Below are 21,091 nucleotides of genomic sequence, written 5' to 3'. Positions count from 1 at the left end.
TTGGGGGATGATTGTATGGGGCATCCCCTGGCAAAATATTGGGGGATAAATCCCCATCCCCCCCCGGGATCTACGCCTATGTCACTGAGTATCTCATTCATTATGTTCCATCAAAAGAGAATTTGAGATCTGGTGACGACAAGTTAGGCCTACGTCTTGCCATACCGCGCACAAAACGAACACTTGGTGACAAAGCCTTCACGGCAGCTCAGCTGCTCCGCGCCTTTGGAACTCTTTGCCCATTCACATCCGCCAAAGCCCTTCCATCTATGCAGTTTTAAGTGGAAAAGGGGGGGTTTGAGCGATTTCTTAAAAGAAATCTCTCAAAACCCACCTTTTTTCCAGTAAGTTTTAATTTTCTTCTCGCCTCATGATAGTGAGCTTGTCACCTGTTTATTTATGTTTTTATCATGTGTAGATTTAATTTGTAGCTTAAAAGTGCGCGCATTTTTTTACCATGTGCAATGCAAGTTGTAAAGCTTCATAAAATGCTGTCTAATTATAATAATACTCAACTGACTTGCCTCATTCACCTTCTAGATCATATAAGGAAGGAAACTGCTGCTGGCTTCTATACTGGGATGGCTTTATTAGATATCCAGAAGGCATTTGACAGTGTTGACCATATAAAACTCTTGTATACCAAATTGTCTGCCGTGGGTGTTAAACCCACAGCCTGGTTTGGGTCTTATATTTTTGATCGTAAACAAATCGTTCAATTTGATGGGGGGTTGAGTCCTGATCCTCTTGCCATAACATGCGGAGTACCCCAAGGTAGTATTTTAGGACCTCTATTATTCCTATGCTATGTTAATGACATGACCAATTCTGTTAATTGCATTATGTCACAGTATGCTGATAATAGTGCTTTGATATTCCGACGAAACTCCAGAGAGAATCAGTCGTGTTCTTCGTGATAATTTGGAGAGCTGCAATAAATAGCTTATACAAAATAATCTCTCTACACACAGGCAATACAGAACTGATTCTCTTTGGATCGAAGCGCAAAGTCAATAATGTTTCTGATATCCTTAGCAATGGTCAAATAATTGTTTATCTCGGTCTAGAACATAATCAGTTTCTTTATGGTGAGGGAATTGCAACCAAAATTGTGAAACAAGTTAACTCTCATTTGAAATTCCTCTGCAGACAAGCAATTTTTTTTAAAATCTATATTCTCCTGGTATTGCGCCATTTCTAAACATCAATAGATCAGATTGCAGCGTGCTCGGAACAAAGTTATCGGATTTAGTCTAGGCAACGATTACCATGATTACATGTCATTAACAAAGCTGACTTTCAGAGTTTAGGCATTTCAAATATTAGGACAAGGGCTGAGCAGCTCCATTTGAATTACGTTTTTAATATTTTTTATGATGTTTGCCCAAGCTTTATGAACGAAACCTTTGTCAAATTAACTTTAAAGTCCCCAAAAATTGAAGCAGCAAATTCTGCTTTTATCGATGCAAAAATAATGGGAACAAACTTCCTGATGATGTAAAATTGTGTACTACAAAATCAATGTTTAAAAAAGATGTCAAAACCTCAGGTTTACGAGACCTGTGACTTAAGGGTGTTTTGGAATGGCAGGTGAGTCAGGGGTCAAAAACAAAATTGTTACCTTTTTGACCTCAGCACATGTGTATGTATGATGTTAACAAAACAATACGTTAAAGTATCATTTTTTAATGTTTTTTGCCATAAACAGTATCTTTTACAAGCTGCCACTATTTGTACCGGGGGCGTGTCTGTTGTCATGTCGTTAACAGACGGCCAGACCTTGACTAATATATATTTTGGCTTTACATTACGCATTGCTTAAAGCAATTATAGTAGCCTTGGCCCAAGGCTTTGGGTCTATAAGTCACAGGAAAGCACACAATATAGGCCTATTGCTTTATATGCCCCCCCACGTTGTGTTGTCTCATAACTCTGGTCAAATCCAGCTTGCAATAAATATAGGTCTAAATGTGCTGATATTACCTCATGGAGGTTTCTTTAGTGTTTACATGTCAATGGTTAGCATTGCACATGGCACCACTTTCCATACTGTTAGATTACATACATGTAGGACCAAAAATAGTGTACTCACAAGTTTTAGGAAACTGACCAAATCATAGATCCAAACTCAATATCCTACAATTGGTCTTAGATTACATGCATGCAGCTGTGGCACCAAAATAGTGCCCTCGTAAGTTATACCTTTTATATCTTGTTTGGAAGATTTTGAACTTAATAATTTTGGTATATAGGCCTACATGAATTTTCATTTTTGATGATTCATTGACACTACTTCATAAAGTAGGCCTACTATGTTAACTGTAGAGCCTATGTTAAATACAAAATAATAGGCCTATGATATCTTGATAATGATAATGTCGCACATCCATTTTAACTTTAGTAATTTAGGCATAGGCCTATTATAATACAGTCTACATGAATTTTCACTGAAAATTAATTTTACTGTTCTAACCATGTCAAAAGACTTGGTCAAGTCTAAAGCAATAGAGGGTATACAATACAATGTCACTCATGGCACAGTCAATCTCAGCATATTCATTGAAATAAAATTTTGACAGTCGTATAAGGTACCACGGGCCAATCGCATGATAATACAGATAAAACAGGTGATGAGTATGAATGGTTTTGGAATCGAACTACACACCTGTTCTCTGTCACCTTAAAACTATTCCATGTCTATCCCTGAATGAACCAACCGTAACGGTATAACAATTGCTGAGTTCAGGCCCAAAGAAATTGATACATTTGGACACGCCTCAGTGATCCGAATACATTAATGTCCAATTTTGTGGAATATAGTATTGGTGAGTTGTGATTTACTTGCAGAGTTTTTAAACTACGTTTTAAAAATAAAATACGGCGGTATTATGTGTGTGGTAGCATGTACATATAGGCCCTAGTGTGGCGTAGGGCCTATAAATGGTGATGGGTGGGTGCGGGTTTGTATGGGCGCGGGTGCTTGTTTTAGGGCGCCTCTGTATGATGTACCCTTTGTGAAATAGCACAGGGTCTGTGCGAAGTGGATGCCTTACATTTTTGTTTCTTGTTATTTTTAAGTTAAGATTTAGGCCATATTGGTAAAATACAGAGTGTATAACAAAGACGTATAGCAGAAGCAGTTTTACCTTCATTTATTTCCACATGATAATTATGCATATTGACATTTAACGTCATAATGTAAAATTCCTTTCAAATTTTAATATTGACCATAAATTACCAAAAATGATGAAATAATATACGTAATAACTATCACGAAAGGTTTCTGTCCATTTTAAGTCAAAATAATGAGGTATTAAAAAATGTCATCTGGCTGCTGAGACATGTGTAAGAATAATACAATGTCCAAAAATTTAATTAGGTTGGGAAATATTGTACAAATATCACGTTAAAACGTCATCTATTATGCCTTCCGAATAATGTACATTTTCTTAATTTTTGCCTTTGCCTTGTGGCATCACTTTCGTGGAGTGATTGAGGTTAACTGTTTGAGTGAATGAAACATTCATGAAGATTCAAGACAGTGGCAGTAAGTTATGGATGAATAATTTGTCTTGAGTCTTTGTAGGTGGAAGGGGGGTCACAAAAATGTCGACCCAAGATGGGGGGGGGGGGGAGTCGTAAAAAACGTTTGCCCGCGATATATAGGGGGTGTCATAAAATATTGACTCCGCTCACCGACATATTTGGGACCCCCCTTCCGAAGAAAATGCCAATCCCCTAAAACACACACACGTGTACCTCACATACCCCGCAGCACCCACATCAACAAATCCACAGTCCATCGACAAACACACTCCTATCCCCAAATACCCAACTCTGCTCTAACTCTACTAATACGGTAACTCGTCACTAAAAACTCGCAAAATAATTATACATGATGAAATACGGAATTTTACTGTCGTTTCAAACTAGCATCTCTGTCCTTCTCACTCACTGATTTAGATCGGGCGGTTTATACTTGAATAGATCTTCAAAGCGATACACGCTTTCCCATTGTTCCTTGGCACATATCACAATAACTGTATAGAAAACGACGGTCCCGCGCGATTAGTCGCTGTGTCAGTCGCAATGCTATAAGCAAATATTTCTAATCTTTTTTTTTAGTATCACCACCAGATACTAAGTTCAGTAACATTAAGCGTACATCGACAACCTACAATGAGAACCCTTGAAATGATGAAATTGAGATTGAATAACATGTTATACTGACAGTTGGTGCCATTTACGAAGTATTGCGAGGAGCGTCTGCCAGCAAAATATGGAATATATCTAACAGAAGATACCAATCAAAAAATATTATTGTAACCACAGTGCAAGGCTTGTGTTGGGCTTCTTACGTGTCCAATTTTGTGAGAAGTTGAAAAGGTAAGTGTTTAATGAATGAATTCATGCCCCAAATTTGCGTTACGCGAATTCTGTAGATATGACATATATCAGCAGAACTCGCCACTTAATTGAAAGATTTGAGCATGAAGTAGGTTATGAATGCACGCAAATTTGATCTTCCTCGCTGTGACCATTACCAGAGACGTCTTTTTCGATTTAAAAGTGGGGAAATTCGCGAATTTTGATTGACAAAATAGCATGTAGACATTATCGTTTCTGACCCTGCAAAATCACATGACATTGTCTGCCTAAACAAAATATATTAAGGCATATGTTGAGGTCCGAAGACCCAAATAAGTATCATAATTCTTTCTAGGGAGTGTCCAACATATTCTAGCCAAATGATACGGAGATCGGCCCGAGTGAAGGTTATGAAATCTCGACTGAGTGAAAAAAGTGCGTGAGCCGATGTGGAACATTATATATACAGGCCTATTTACATAATTTCCTAAGACCTTACACAAGTGATCAGGCTCAAATATAAAACTAGAGAGTTTGGTCATTGATATGCACCATCAATTTTGAACCTGTGATCAATATTGCTAGGCAAAAATTCACAGCAAACATGGCAAATTTCTCTCGTTTCTGGACAATTTTTTAAAACATTTACACACCCCTTAACCACTCGGCTACGGGAGCTTCATCAAACAACCTAATCATGAAACTCCCGTGGCCGAGTGATTAAGACACAGGTCTCGTAAACCTGAGGTCCTGGCTTCAATCCCCAGTCGGGATCACTTCTTCTACTTGTCTCCTTTATCATTTGTGACGACGAACCTGGTGAAAAATTATGTTTATTTGCACCATTGTGTAATGTGTACACGTTCTCTGTCAATCTATTTAACCTTTTGCGAATAATGTGAAAAACGTTTTTGTATTTACTATACTCGTAGCTGGACCATTGAATTTGTGTGTGTGTGGGTTTTTTTCTTAATCCATTTAATTTTTTCCATGAATATTAATATGCTTTACAGTGTCTTCTTTGTACACAAAAAGTGAAGACCAGACCTCCCTGGCGTGCTTTGCATCTTGGATTCGAACCCACAATCTTCCAATAGTTTCACTGCAGCCTCTATCCCCCAATTTGCACCAAGACCTAAACTACCCTCGTAATTAAGCGACAATGGAAGACAATACATAAGACTTGAGACATAGCGTACTAAAAGCTTGTCAGCCTGGGCCTGATTTTTAGACAATTTAGTATGGGAATATGTATCAATAATGGACAGTTGTCCGTCAGCGTTCATAACCCGGTGAATTTCCTCAAGAACTTTATCAGCATATGCAAAATCGTGCAAAGAATCGCTGATAAAAACGTAGTGAAATTGGTTGCTCCATGCGGCATCTAATTGAGCTGCATCGCAACAGGTGTAAAAGGCGTTTTTAAGACCTTTTTGTTGTGCTGATTTCTCGCCTGCGTTGATATAATCTTGAGAGATATCCACTCCATATATCCGGCTGTTTGGAAAGGTTTGTGCAAGGATATTAACGAAGACGCCATTTTCACAGCCCAAGTCCAGCACATTTATACCAGATTCTGCATTTAAAAAATATAATTAATATAAATAAATGTATTAAACGATTGAGAGAAAATTATAATATAAGTGATTTTTTTTTCTGCAATGATTTGTTTTTTGTCTTGTAATGGCGCTATTTATCATGTTTTCATCTTTACAGGGGATAAGCACTGGTATAACCATTATTCATGAAATGTAAGGAATAACTTATAATATTTGACTAAATTAAATTAAAAATATATGCAGGCATAATTTACCTAACTGTTCTTGAAGACCAACTACAGTAGGTATAAACTCTTGAATGAGGTAATCGTCTAGCCAACGCCTGCGTACCTCGGCCAATGACGCTTCGTAGTCACTGTAGCGATGGAATGCGATTCCTGAAGAACACAGAATGAAAAGGTAATGAGTCATTAAGGTTATTACTTATATTAAACTGTTGCGATTTGGTCATTCACAGCATCTTGCGAATGGTATTGAGCTTTGGCAAAAACTGCATTGCTCATTTCATAGCGAACGTGTAAAAGAATTCAAATATCACAGATATATTTGGTAGGTCCTGTGGTTCTTGAGTTATGTTGTTAAGAGGGCTGAAACAACAACACTTTTGTAAAACGTACATAACTTATTAACAACAATAAATTAAGCAAGTTTTCAAAGTATGGGATTTGTAGAATGATGTTTTGCAAAACATCAAGGTGTTATTTTTCAATAATATATGGATCTAGATAATGAAAATTGATTTTTTTAGTTGCTTCGACCAACAATACCTCGTCTACCCTTAAGTGGTTTAATCACTAGTGGCGTACCAGAATTTTTTACGGAAACGTCTTTTGACCGTGCCAGTCCTTTAATTATAAAAAAAAAACCTTTAAAAGGGTTAAGCAGCGCCAAGGGTTTCTTTCAATTTTTCATGTTCCTCTTATCATTAGAGTTTTGTGTATGAGCCAATATCGAATGCAAAACAGATTCATTGTGACGACAATAGGCAGTACGTTTAAGGTTGGTCTTAACCCTGGAACTATGGAAACTCGGGCCTCATAACTGCTAAATTGTTGGTCCAAAATTAAAAAGTATATAAAAGTGTGCATATTTAGAATGGCCAAGACTTGAAAAATTCATCTGTGAGAGTTAAATTTGGGCCAAAATGCTCATTTTTGGCCCCAAATCCCCCAAACCGGTTTTTTAGGCCCACTTCTTTTTCGTTAAACGTAACAAAAAATTCTTGGGCCAATTTTTTTTTCATTAATTTTAAAAAAAAAAAAAAAAATATCTAGGAGCCATTTTTTAATTGTTTTGAATTTTAACCAACTTTAAAATTTTCAAATATTTTCGGTGAAGTTGGTCAAATAGTGTGTTAAGAAGGCCCTATAATGGCTACCTTTCGGACAGTTGTTGGATAAAAGAGCCCATAAATTCAAATCAAGAACAGCAAGATCCGCAATAGGTATTTACTTTACAAATAGAAACACTTTCCAGAAACATGTCAATTTTCCCGGCAATTGCGCCAAACTAGTTATATGGAATTCGAGGCCATCTGAAATCAAAATTCCTTTAAAAAAGGAATGGGGCGCCCAATGTTAAAAAAAAAAAAAAGCGCAATGATTTATAGTGCGCTACGCACAGGCACAACGCCACAAGCCTCAGCACACTTTACAGGTTGTCGCTGACCACTATGGCCCCCACATCATTCCATAAACCATTAAACAACCGTTCAGGGAATTTGCTGCTTCAAGAGCGCACACCCTAGACAATCCACAAATAACCATCGCAACCAGGATCAGCTCCCCGAGTTTCGTACGGGTTACAACGAGACAAATTAGCAGTGAGTTCCTTGTCCAGGGGAATTTCACGCTAACTCAATTTTCACGATAGCGTACTGGGCACCGCCAGGGTTCGAACCCGCAACCTTTCGCACCATGGTCGAACGCCTTAACGATTGAGCTAACTTGACTGCTCTATGTGAGCTTGTGAGGATGTGATATGGTGAATTCCATGGTGTTTAGATTTGGTATTATAACGATTTTTTTCTAGGGAAGAGTAGAAGATGATCGAATGCAAGAGAAATGTGTTTGATTGGGGAAGGTGTATGACAGGACCGTTTTGGATGAAATAAATTGAATTGGAATGAAGCTTTGTGTCCATGATTAGCGATTGTGTGAGGTTGGGAGTTCTGCATATGGATAACTTTGGTGCATCTGCTCATGATCCTACATACCATTAGGCCCGTCCTTCTTGAAACGCTCCACCACATCTTTGGAGACACCACTTAGTGTTGAAACAGTTTTGGCATACAGGGTCACAGTTTTACCCCTTCTTGGATGCAATACAGGAATACGATGTTCTGGTATATAATAAGTCTCAGGCTGGTCCTCTTTGATGTTCACTATTTTGGCCATCACCATAGTACCAAGCCATTCACGGACATACCTGTATGAATTTATTAAACAAATTCTTGGTTTTAATGCAGGTAGGCTATACGACGTTTTCAGGCCTTATATTAAGTATGCCTGGACCAGGAGCTAAATGAGCTCCTGGTCCCAAAACTGGCCAACCATGGGGTAAAAGAGTCTGGGTGCCTGCTTAGTATAAGCCTTGGACGTTTTGGGATTATGTTCATATTATCCATGTTATCCCGATTGTGTTGTTCACTGTTCGTTATATACCGTAGCACCAAGTCCCTCTCTACATAATATCTATATTAAGTATTTAGGGCAGCAGCCGCCGAGGCCACCAGACTGGGGAGGGGGCAACATTTCCAACATTTCCATCGTCCGGCTGACCGTCTACTAAAATGACTTTACCGGGACAAATACCCATGAAAATTGCCATTTTAATGCTAAAATGAGCCATAATGAGGACAATAAATGGCTTACTCTCTTAGAAAAAAGATCCAACTTAAATTTTTTTTTTTATCCCGTATACAGCACCCTAAGCAATGATAAGGCTAGATTCTATAAAGAACCTCAAAAAGTTTTTTAAGAACCTTAAAGAAATTTCAAATTATTCAGAGATTCATCACAAAGTTAAGTACAAGTGAAAGGTAAAACCCTTTTGATACTAAAAAATCATTTTCTTGGCCAAAGAACCCCTTTTCTGTTCCACTTAAAACCCTTTGAGCGTTCATTCTTAATCCAGGGTCCTTAATAAGGGGTACTACACCCATTGATTTTTTTTTGCATTTTTTGCATTTTGTGAAGAAATTACAAAACAAAATTGGACAAAGTGGTATGCAAAATGAAGGGGCAAATCTTCTCGTTTTATTGGTGGCATCGGTATCAACGTAGCTTACATGCTTTTAAAAGTAGGAGCCAAAAGGTGGTACATCACTGATGATTTAAATTCACTTCATTTTGGAAAGCTTACTATCAACGGATTTCGTTAAAATTTTGGATATGTGTTGCTAACACGTGAGGAAAATAAAGTTGATATGTAAAATGGGAATAAGTGGTTCCTGATTTCTTTTATGACTTCATGAACTTGGTGCTCCACAACTATCAAAAAAGGAACTGGTTAAAATGCTTCTATTTTCAATGTTGAGCTATATTTTGTATTTTTAACTTGCGACATTATTTCACTGAAACTTAATTAAGCCACAGGTAACAGGTTACCACAACCATACTACAGCAATGTTGAAAAAAAATTGTATTTCTTGTCACCTATACCACCATATTGGGTAGTTTTCCGTAAGCTTAACGTTTGTGATTTTGGTAACTATTTTATATTTATTTGTGAAATCCATCTCAACTAGGCATTCTAAATTGTACTCACCATTTACATCCCAAGGTATATTAGTATATCCACCTTGCACTTCTCGATATATATCCAGTTAAAGACAGAAAATCAAAATTATTCCTCATTATGATATCACAAACTCTCACATGTGTATTCAAAATTGATGCTTAAATTTGACCTGAACCAATTGACCTATAACCTGACATACGGTGACCTAATAGCCTTTTCTTCTCCTAACAGCACATTATAATATTATTGACTAATGACTATACATCCATTGTGTAAGTGTTTATATATTTTGCATGCACCACTAGATTTTCTATAGAGAGTATAACAAAGGATTTAATGTATTCTATTCATGTACCCTACTTGAACATGCTGAATAGAATAAATCATGGTTTGTTATGAAACACGCATCTGAGTAACTAGGATACAGTAAACAAAATATATATAGGGCTAAAATGACTTACTACAATTGTTTAAAAGCACTTTTTTTCTTCTTTTTTTCATATTTTTTTATATTTCACATGATCCGTGCATATATCGCCTAGCTATAAATGAAAAAATATTTATTTAGACCAATCAAACCAATATATGGGTGTAGTACGCCCTTAAAGGTTCTACAAAGAATCATTTTCTTGCCTAAAGAACATGTTTTTTGTTCTACAAAGAACCCGTGGAAATTTGCTTCAATTCTAAATTTCATTATTCTTAACTTCGTTATGAGAATCAGAAAACTCCTATAGGCCTATTTAAATCTGTAAGGTTCTTTGTAGAATTTTTCAAGGTTCTTTATAGAACTTTTCAAGGTTCTTTATAGAAGAACTTAAACATTGCTTAGGGTGCTGTATACGGGACAAAAAAAAGGTTCTAAGTGCACCTTTTATTTCATAAGAATGTATAACCCGGTAAAGGGAATTCATGACAAATATTGGTCAATATCTAAATACGGTATTATTTCGAGCTCGAGCCAGGGGGGCACCTTGTCCACCCTGCCTCCGGCGCAGTGGCGTAGCTGGGGGGGCAATTGCCTATTTGGGCCCCCGGCCCCTAGTGCAAGGGGAAAAAGGAGGGAGAGGAGGGGCAGAGAGATGGGAAATCCATACGGTATGCAATACCATACGATTATTATCAATAAGCCTGGCAAAATTGTCTATTCCTCCCCCCCAGTGGGAAATTAATGGTGGATTTGGGCCCCTGCTCCATACAGTCTTGCCCCTCCTGGAAATTAATTCCTGCTCCGGCTACTTGAGTGAAATAAACAAAATTGTGGCAAGGCAAGGTTCGTATAGAAGAATCTAACGAGCCAAGTCATGGTCAGGATTTGGTGGGCCATATTTGGGTACCCGCATGCACCAAACAGGTGTTGTGAGTACCCAATTGGGTGGATTAAACCCGCTTAAAATTCGATGTTAGATTCTTGTGTGTTGTAAACTGTCATCATTCTTTTGTCTACGTGTAACACGGGTGATAGAATGCAGTTTGAAATACCCTTCAAGGTCGCATCATTTCACATTTTAGGTGAGATAGCTGGGTCCCCGTCGCGGCTATGGCTGCCATTGAGGAGCAGGAATGCGTGAAATTGGATTCGTCTATAGTATCAAGTCAGTATTGTCAGATCACAAACTCATGAGACTATAATCAGCGACGTTCAGTTCCAGGTCAATGGTTAGAGGCCCATTCAGTGATCCCATCACAGCAGTAAAAATTAAAATTGTGTGTACAAACATTGCTTAAAGGTGAAGGATATATGTCTTAGTCATTTAAATTGTCAATAGGTATTTTTGCAATGAAAAATTAGGCAAAAAAAAACTGGGAAAACAGCAGTATTGGCAAAACTGATTTCAAATTCATGCAGCTCATTTCTCCAATTTCATGTAAACTGTCACAACCTGCACATCTATGCTGCTAACAAATGTGCAAAAAAATGAATTTTGATGATTTTTACGAATGATATTTTCTGAATGAGCAAATGGTTGATTATGCCTTTAAGGGCTGGGGTATGAACGTTTGGACAGTATTTATTGTGGGACATTAGAGCACATCAGACATATCGAATTGCATTCTGAATACGAAGAATGTCATTCTGATATCAAATAATTTTGATTTTTGAAATTCGAAATTTAATACACATTTTATGGCAAATCATTAAAAATTGATATTTTTGATATTTAACAGTACTTGAAGTAAACTTTACAAATCTGATGATTTGTACTTAAAAAGTATGTAGGTGGGATGAAAAGCCGACGATCAATTGAAAATTTTGACCTTTCGTATTGAAGATATGGATTTCTTTTCCCAAAACACCAAAAAAAATTAGGTCTTTTGGGAAAAAATCCATATCTTCAATATGAAAGGTCAAAATTTTCAATTGACCGTCGGCTTTTCCTCCCTGCTACATACACTTTAAGAATATGTCATTAGATTTATATAATTTACTTCGAGGACTGTTATATATCAAAAATTTGAAAAATATCAAATTTTTATAATTTGTCATAAAATTTGTATTATATTGTGATTTTCAAAAAATGAAAAATATTTGATATCAGAAAGACATGCTTCGTATTCAGAATGCAATTCGATAGGTCTGAGGCTCTCATGTCCCACAAAAAATACTGTCGAAACGCAATAAACGCTCATTTTAGATCCCTTAACGTATAATTATTATGTGAAATAATCAATTGAAACTTATACTTTATAGTCCTTTTGAGAAATAAGGATAGCTTACTAGTATGATAGGCCTAATTACATCTTCTCTGCTATAGGCCTACCTGGGCCGATCAGTGTAAAACAATACAAACCTTTCCTTCAGACCAGCGCGATCCGCTATTTCTCGTGCCGTTTTAGGGCGTCCATCCAAATCACATAACACCTGCCAAAGCCCTGTATCCAGTCCGATACCAATCGCCATGCAAACATACCCACCATGTACAGCATTCTGCAAATAGGCTTCAAAATCCTCCGAGGACTCTTTGGTCGCTTCCTTGTTCTTACTTTCCATTTAAATATGAGGGTGATTCTTATAAAATGATAAGTAGGCCTATGCGTTTTGTTGAAGAAAATGATACAGCAACACACCTGCCTAAACGTGTACCCGAGTATAGTAGTGAATCAGTGCAATTTTCAGCCTTGCGTGAATAATTTTCATTTCAAATGTATGCTTCATTTCACAATGCGTTCAGATCAGCTCAGAGCGTTGACCCTTTGAGTTCAATAGTATTAGCACGGTATTAGTAATAAGTAGTTACATGTATGTGATGAATCAGTTAGGTGCATAAGCTTTCATTGCATGCTATCTACTGAAGATATCACCGATCTTTTCATTAATGCTATCTACTGAGGGCGGTCAAAAAGTTCGTAGAACAATGTATGCTACTTTGTCGCACGGTAATCATGGTAATGAATTACTGACGATAACACTGATCCTATCGGGCAAAGGTTAATGACATTTGATTCTATCTACTGAAGATAGCACTTATAGTATCAAACAAAGGTTAAGATGCTATCTACTGACCATACCAAACAAAGTTTAATAACATTTGATGTTATCTACTGAAGATATCACTGATCGTATCAAGCAAAGGTCAATGGCACTAGATGCTATTTAATGAAGATAGCGCTGACCCTATCAAGCAAAGGTTAATGACGTTTGATGTTATCTACTGAAGATATCACTGATCGTATCAAGCAAAGGTCAATGGCACTAGATGCTATTTAATGAAGATAGCGCTGACCCTATCAAGCAAAGGTTAATGACGTTTGATGTTATCTACCGAAGATAGCACTGATCATATCAGCCAAAGATTAATAACATTTGACGCTATCTACTGAAGATAGCACTGATCATATCAGCCAAAGATTAATAGCATTTGATGCTATCTACTGAAGATAGCACTGATCATATCAGCCAAAGATTAATAGCATTTGATGCTATCTACTGAAGATAGCACTGATCATATCAGCCAAAGATTAATAGCATTTGATGCTATCTACTGAAGATAGCACTGATCATATCAGCCAAAGATTAATAACATTTGATGCTATCTACTGAAGATAGCACTGATCATATCAGCCAATGATTAATAACATTTGATGCTATCTACCGAAGATAGCACTGATCATATCAGCCAAAGATTAATAACATTTGATGCTATCTACTGAAGATAGCACTGATCATATCAGCCAAAGATTAATAACATTTGATGCTATCTACCGAAGATAGCACTGATCATATCAGCCAAAGATTAATAACATTTGATGCTATCTACTGAAGATAGCACTGATCATATCAGCCAAAGATTAATAATATTTGATGCTATCTACTGTAGATAGCACTGATCATATCAGCCAAAGATTAATAACATTTGATGCTATCTACTGAAGATAGCACTGATCATATCAGCCAAAGATTAATAGCATTTGATGCTATCTACTGAAGATAGCACTGATCATATCAGCCAAAGATTAATAACATTTGATGCTATCTACTGAAGATAGCACTGATCATATCAGCCAATGATTAATAACATTTGATGCTATCTACCGAAGATAGCACTGATCATATCAGCCAAAGATTAATAACATTTGATGCTATCTACTGAAGATAGCACTGATCATATCAGCCAAAGATTAATAACATTTGATGCTATCTACCGAAGATAGCACTGATCATATCAGCCAAAGATTAATAACATTTGATGCTATCTACTGAAGATAGCACTGATCATATCAGCCAAAGATTAATAACATTTGATGCTATCTACTGTAGATAGCACTGATCATATCAGCCAAAGATTAATAACATTTGATGCTATCTACTGAAGATAGCACTGATCATATCAGCCAAAGATGAATAACATTTGATGCTATCTACTGAAGATAGCACTGATCATATCAGCCAAAGATGAATAACATTTGATGCTATCTACTGAAGATAGCACTGATTATATCAACCAAAGATTAATAACATTTGATGCTATCTACTGAAGATAGCACTGATTATATTAGCCAAAGATTAATAACATTTGATGCTATCTACCGAAGATAGCACTGATCATATCATCAGCCAAATATTAATAACATTTGATGCTATCTACTGAAGATAGCACTGATCATATCAGCCAAAGATTAATAGTATTTGATGCTATCTACTGAAGATAGCACTGATCATATCAGCCAAAGATGAATAACATTTGATGCTATCTACTGAAGATAGCACTGATTATATCAACCAAAGATTAATAACATTTGATGCTATCTACTGAAGATAGCACTGATTATATTAGCCAAAGATTAATAACATTTGATGCTATCTACCGAAGATAGCACTGATCATATCATCAGCCAAATATTAATAACATTTGATGCTATCTACTGAAGATAGCACTGATCATATCAGCCAAAGATTAATAGTATTTGATGCTATCTACTGAAGATAGCACTGATCATATCAGCCAAAGATTAATAACATTTGATGCTATCTACTGAAGATAGCACTGATCATAACTGCCAAAGATTAATAACATTTGATGCTATCTACTGAAGATAGCACTGATCATATCAGCCAAAGATTAATAACATTTGATGCTATCTACTGAAGATAGCACTGATCATATCAGCCAAAGATTAATAACATTTGATGCTATCTACTGAAGATAGCACTGATCATATCAGCCAAAGATGAATAACATTTGATGCTATCTACTGAAGATAGCACTGATCATATCAGCCAATGATTAATAACATTTGATGCTATCTACCGAAGATAGCACTTATCATATCAGCCAAAGATTAATAACATTTGATGCTATCTACTGAAGATAGCACTGATCATATCAGCCAAAGATTAATAACATTTGATGCTATCTACTGAAGATAGCACTGATTATATTAGCCAAAGATTAATAACATTTGATGCTATCTACTGAAGATAGCACTGATCATATCATCAGCCAAAGATTAATAACATTTGATGCTATCTACTGAAGATAGCACTGATCATATCAGCCAAAGATGAATAACATTTGATGCTATCTACTGAAGATAGCACTGATCATATCAGATTAATAACATTTGATGCTATCTACTGAAGATAGCACTGATCATATCAGCCAAAGATTAATAACATTTGATGCTATCTACTGAAGATAGCACTGATTATATTAGCCAAAGATTAATAACATTTGATGCTATCTACTGAAGATAGCACTGATCATATCATCAGCCAAAGATTAATAACATTTGATGCTATCCACTGAAGATAGCACTGATCATATCAGCCAAAGATGAATAACATTTGATGCTATCTACTGAAGATAGCACTGATCATATCAGCCAATGATTAATAACATTTGATGCTATCTACCGAAGATAGCACTGATCATATCAGCCAAAGATTAATAACATTTGATGCTATCTACCGAAGATAGCACTGATCATATCATCAGCCAAATATTAATAACATTTGATGCTATCTACTGAAGATAGCACTGATCATATCAGCCAAAGATTAATAGTATTTGATGCTATCTACTGAAGATAGCACTGATCATATCAGCCAAAGATTAATAACATTTGATGCTATCTACTGAAGATAGCACTGATCATATCAGCCAATGATTAATAACATTTGATGCTATCTACCGAAGATAGCACTGATTATATCAGCCAAAGATGAATAACATTTGATGCTATCTACTGAAGATAGCACTGATCATATCAGCCAAAGATTAATAGTATTTGATGCTATCTACTGAAGATAGCACTGATTATATCAGCCAAAGATGAATAACATTTGATGCTATCTACTGAAGATAGCACTGATCATATCAGCCAATGATTAATAACATTTGATGCTATCTACCGAAGATAGCACTGATCATATCAGCCAAAGATTAATAACATTTGATGCTATCTACCGAAGATAGCACTGATCATATCATCAGCCAAATATTAATAACATTTGATGCTATCTACTGAAGATAGCACTGATCATATCAGCCAAAGATTAATAGTATTTGATGCTATCTACTGAAGATAGCACTGATCATATCAGCCAAAGATTAATAACATTTGATGCTATCTACTGAAGATAGCACTGATCATAACTGCCAAAGATTAATAACATTTGATGCTATCTACTGAAGATAGCACTGATCATATCAGCCAAAGATTAATAACATTTGATGCTATCTACTGAAGATAGCACTGATCATATCAGCCAAAGATTCATAACATTTGATGCTATCTACTGAAGATAGCACTGATTATATCAGCCAAAGATTAATAACATTTGATGCTATCTACTGAAGATAGTACTGAATATATCAGCCAAAGATTAATAACATTTGATGCTATCTACTGAAGATAGCACTGATCATATCAGCCAAAGATGAATAACATTTGATGCTATCTACTGAAGATAGCACTGATTATATCAGCCAAAGATGAATAACATTTGATGCTATCTACTGAAGATAGCACTGATTATATCAACCAAAGATTAATAACATTTGATGCTATCTACTGAAGATAGCACTGATCATATCAGCCAAAGATGAATAACATTTGATGCTATCTACATAGCACTGATCATATCAGCCAAAGATTAATAACATTTGATGCTATCTACTGTAGATAGCACTGATCATATCAGCCAAAGATTAATAACATTTGATGCTATCTACTGAAGATAGCACTGATTATATCAGCCAAATATGAATAACATTTGATGCTATCTACTGAAGATAGCACTGATCATATCAGCCAAAGATTAATAACATTTGATGCTGTTGAAGATATCACTGATCATATCAAGCAAAGCTAAGGTTAATAACATTTAATGCTATCTACTGAAGATGGCACTGATCATACCAGCCAAAGATTAATAACATTTGATGCTATCTACTGTAGACAGCACTGATTATATCAGCAAAAGATTAATAACATTTGATGCTATCTACTGAAGATAGCACTGATCATATCAGCCAAAGATGAATAACATTTGATGCCATCTACTGAAGATAGCACTGATCATATCATCAGCCAAAGATTAATAACATTTGATGCTATCTACTGAAGATAGCACTGATTATATCAAGCAAAGCTAAGGTTAATGACATTTGATGCTGTCTACTGAAGAGGGCACTGGCCACCAGGCAAAGGTTAACATAATATAACATGATACTATGTAGGCCTACTTTAGATAGCACTAATTCTAAGATCAAGCTTTAAGTCTTCATTGGAAGCCAAATTACTAAGATAAACCTTTCCTATGTATGCCTTTAATTAATTAATTGAATTGATTAATTCTTAATGATTGAATGATTGATTAATTGATTGAATCAAATAAAATCCATCATTGATTTTTTGATTTTGTCTGATCATGTTATCATGATAGACTTTATTCTGATGAAAAACAGTTTTCAATTTTTTGGCAAAAAGTTGACATCCTGTCATAGTAAGCTAATACTAATAGGGAGTGTCAAGTTCACCTATTTAACTAGGTATGTAAATTCTGCCTTTGAGCAACCATGGAAATAGTAGATGTCTACTATTTCCATGGAGCATCAGCAACATACAGCTATGATTTTAATAGCTTAGATGACTGTGTAGTTTTGTTTTAGCGATGTCAATAAACTGAACCAGTCTGAAACTGAACTCAGGCCACTGAACTGAACTATGGGCAGTCTAGCGCCATCTATCACACAATATGAGAAACTTAACTTCAATGACTTTCAGAAATTCCCTGATTTTCTGTGACCTGTGCCGTGGCGTGGTATGGGGTATGGGCCTGTTCAATGGCATGCAGGCTCAGTACGTGTTCACGAAATTACAACCAAAGTTGATCTGAATGAATTTAACGGTACTACAGACAAATTTAAGCCGAGTAGGGGATCAAACGTCGAAGTTATAACAACCATGATCATTCTGTAGTACTATGCAGTTCAAGTTGAGTACAGGATGACTTTCCCGTACAAGCAGTGCAAGTTCAAGTTGGAAGCAGGTATGGCTAGCCAAGCTGTCAACAGTGTACATGTACAGCAAATATAATTGGTTTGGGGTCAGAAGGTTTTCATTTCATAGCATTATATTTCAGTTTTTGTACACTGTACTATTTGGGATGGGAGTTAGTATACCCGGTTAGTATAATGTATGGTCTTGTAGTTGTAGGCAGCACTATATTATTATGTACCGGTAGCTATAGAATTGCATGCATGTGAATGTGATTGTGAATGTAGCTTGAATATTAATGTTTAGGGATCGGATAGCAAAGTTTGCACAGTTTGTGCGACATTCTCTTTGATTAAAAAAAAAACATTTTTGAAAATGTTGGTTGTAACTGTTTGGATAATATAATATTTTTTTCCAAAACATTTTACCATTGAAAAATTATTTAGTCATCACTTAGGCCCTTTACAATTGATTCTTAGTTTCCTGTTTCCCGCCCGCGTCCAAAGTAGAGAATTGCAAAATATTTAATTATTTTATTTATATTTTGGATTTTCTTTTAAAATAACTTTTAATAACTCCCATTTGCTACTTTCTGACTTTGATTATATCAACTATAATGATGAATAAACAAAGAACATAACTGTACCATTACTTATGTATAAAATCAAACATAGTTGTAAAATAATTAAATGCACGCTCCTTGTCAAAACGAGTTGATGTAGGTTGCGACCACTTTTTTAAAATAAAGAAAATAATAGATAATTAATAATTAATAATTAAAAGTCGCCTCATCCCTTGTTTTCAACCATGAAACAGGAAACTAAGAATTAATTGTGAAGGGCCTTATGTTTTATGGGGCATTTTGTGATCCACAGCTCTTGATCCGGCCAGCATTCCGCCCTACTTTTCACCAAAACATGTTTATGTACCAAAAAATTCTTGCAGATTGAAGTTAAAACCATAAATGCATGATCTTATTATACTGTCGGTCCGTGTCACGTCACTTCCGGTTGATGATGTTCGAGTGAAAACAAGTCCCTGATTCGATTTTTGTTGATGATTTCTGTCATTGGTGTTATTTAAATTTCGATCGCAAATAGTCAGTGGGATCAAACAACCGTTTCTTAGTCTTAAGAGTGAAAGAAACTTACTTGATTTACCGTTTATATACTGACAAACTTAAAATTATATTCCATGGTCGAGTGTCGTTTTTTCCGAAATTGAATGCCACTCCGCTATGTAGCCTCCTTCACAGCCGGTTTCTGTTGTTCACAACAAACCGCGCCCACATGCAGTTTGGGCCGAGACTAGAGATAGCCGGATGTTCAACCGACAGAATAATATGATTTATGAAGTTGGTTAATTTTTTCACACCGGATTTTTTGGCATATTTGTAATGTTCAGGCCTGTACATTTTATTTTCTTAAAATGTTTTGTACCCTTCTAAACCCGAAGGTGGCATTATCTTTCCTGCTGTTTTGTGTTTGCTGGGATATATAGTCCTGAATTTGGAAATGAGGTCAGTGGCGTAGCGTGAGAATGTGAGTCATCATATTGGGGTGGGGGGGGGGGGGGGGGGGTACAAGGCATTTTTTGGCAATTTTCCAATGGGATTTTCTAAATTGTGCAATCGATTTGGGGCACATGCCGTTGCCCCCTACCCCTATGATGCTACGCCACTGAAGAGGGTGTTCTGTCACTTGGAGGCTAAAATTATCTGTTACCGTACCGATATATATTTAATATCCCAAATCGGGTTGCATCTATTTCAATATGACAGTGCCCGCCTGGGGAGTTTGGGTAGAACCAAAGTCAGGAGTGTAGCCATCTTTCTTGGGGGGGTAAATTGGGCAAAGAAAAAACATTGCTGGTTGCATCATTTTGATCCACAGATTGGTGGGATATATGTATACATATGGGTTTTTTTTAGAGACTGTACATGTTGAGCCCCGCTAGCGCTGGCTACGCTACTGACCAAAGTCAAAAGGGAGGGAGAGGGCCCCAGTTCCCCCCCCCCCACTCTCAAGGCAGAAACCACAAAATTACACAAATTTCCCCTTTTTGCTGCAATTTTGGGCAAAATTTAATGAGATGCACAAACTTTACGAAGGGGTGAGCGAGTATGAAAAAGTGCTTGTTGATCAACTTGGAATGAATTGCATTGATGTGCACATCATGTAATCGCTTATTTCTTCGCAACCAAAATACAAATTGCATTGATTTTAATTAATAATTTTCATTGCATTGATGCTGTTTTTTTAAATTATTTGATTCTGATGCCAATTTCTGGACTTATGTCCAAATTTATACATTCATTTCTGGGACACCCTGTACAGTTAATTAAGTCCCATACACTTTGCAGTTCCATATCAAAGTGAGCGGGCCCTCTACTCCCATTCATGTTTTGTAGACTTTACATGCCGGTTGTTTACAGCTCTCATCATATGATGCACACACGCCAGAAGTGCAAAGTTGAACTT

The 21,091-nt window shown here is 36.3% G+C and overlaps 2 protein-coding genes across 2 annotated transcripts in view; one reads left to right on the top strand and one right to left on the bottom strand.

Annotated features, from left to right (window-relative positions):
• Positions 1–3,137: 3,137 nt before the first annotated feature.
• LOC140171314 (S-adenosylmethionine-dependent methyltransferase Rv2258c-like) lies at positions 3,138–12,797 on the bottom strand. The gene is made up of 4 exons (XM_072194550.1): positions 12,461–12,797; positions 8,143–8,354; positions 6,182–6,304; positions 3,138–5,944 (listed from the first exon to the last, which is right to left on the bottom strand). Exons 1-4 carry the CDS (start codon positions 12,658–12,660, stop codon positions 5,376–5,378), a joined length of 1,104 nt encoding a protein of 367 aa, XP_072050651.1. The 5' UTR covers positions 12,661–12,797; the 3' UTR covers positions 3,138–5,375.
• A 5,654-nt stretch (positions 12,798–18,451) lies between these two features.
• The window catches only part of LOC140171313 (sodium/potassium/calcium exchanger 5-like), a 56,975-nt gene continuing 54,335 nt past the window's right edge, over positions 18,452–21,091 (top strand). Inside the window, exon 1 of the mRNA XM_072194549.1 lies at positions 18,452–18,663. The gene's annotated coding sequence lies outside the window, so the exon portion shown is untranslated. The remainder of the gene's footprint in view (positions 18,664–21,091) is intronic.

The sequence above is a fragment of the Amphiura filiformis genome, chromosome 15 (genome assembly GCF_039555335.1).
Source record: "Amphiura filiformis chromosome 15, Afil_fr2py, whole genome shotgun sequence".
In the NCBI taxonomy this organism is placed as follows: Eukaryota; Metazoa; Echinodermata; class Ophiuroidea; order Amphilepidida; family Amphiuridae; genus Amphiura; species Amphiura filiformis.
This window is presented reverse-complemented; position numbering and strand designations above follow the sequence as displayed.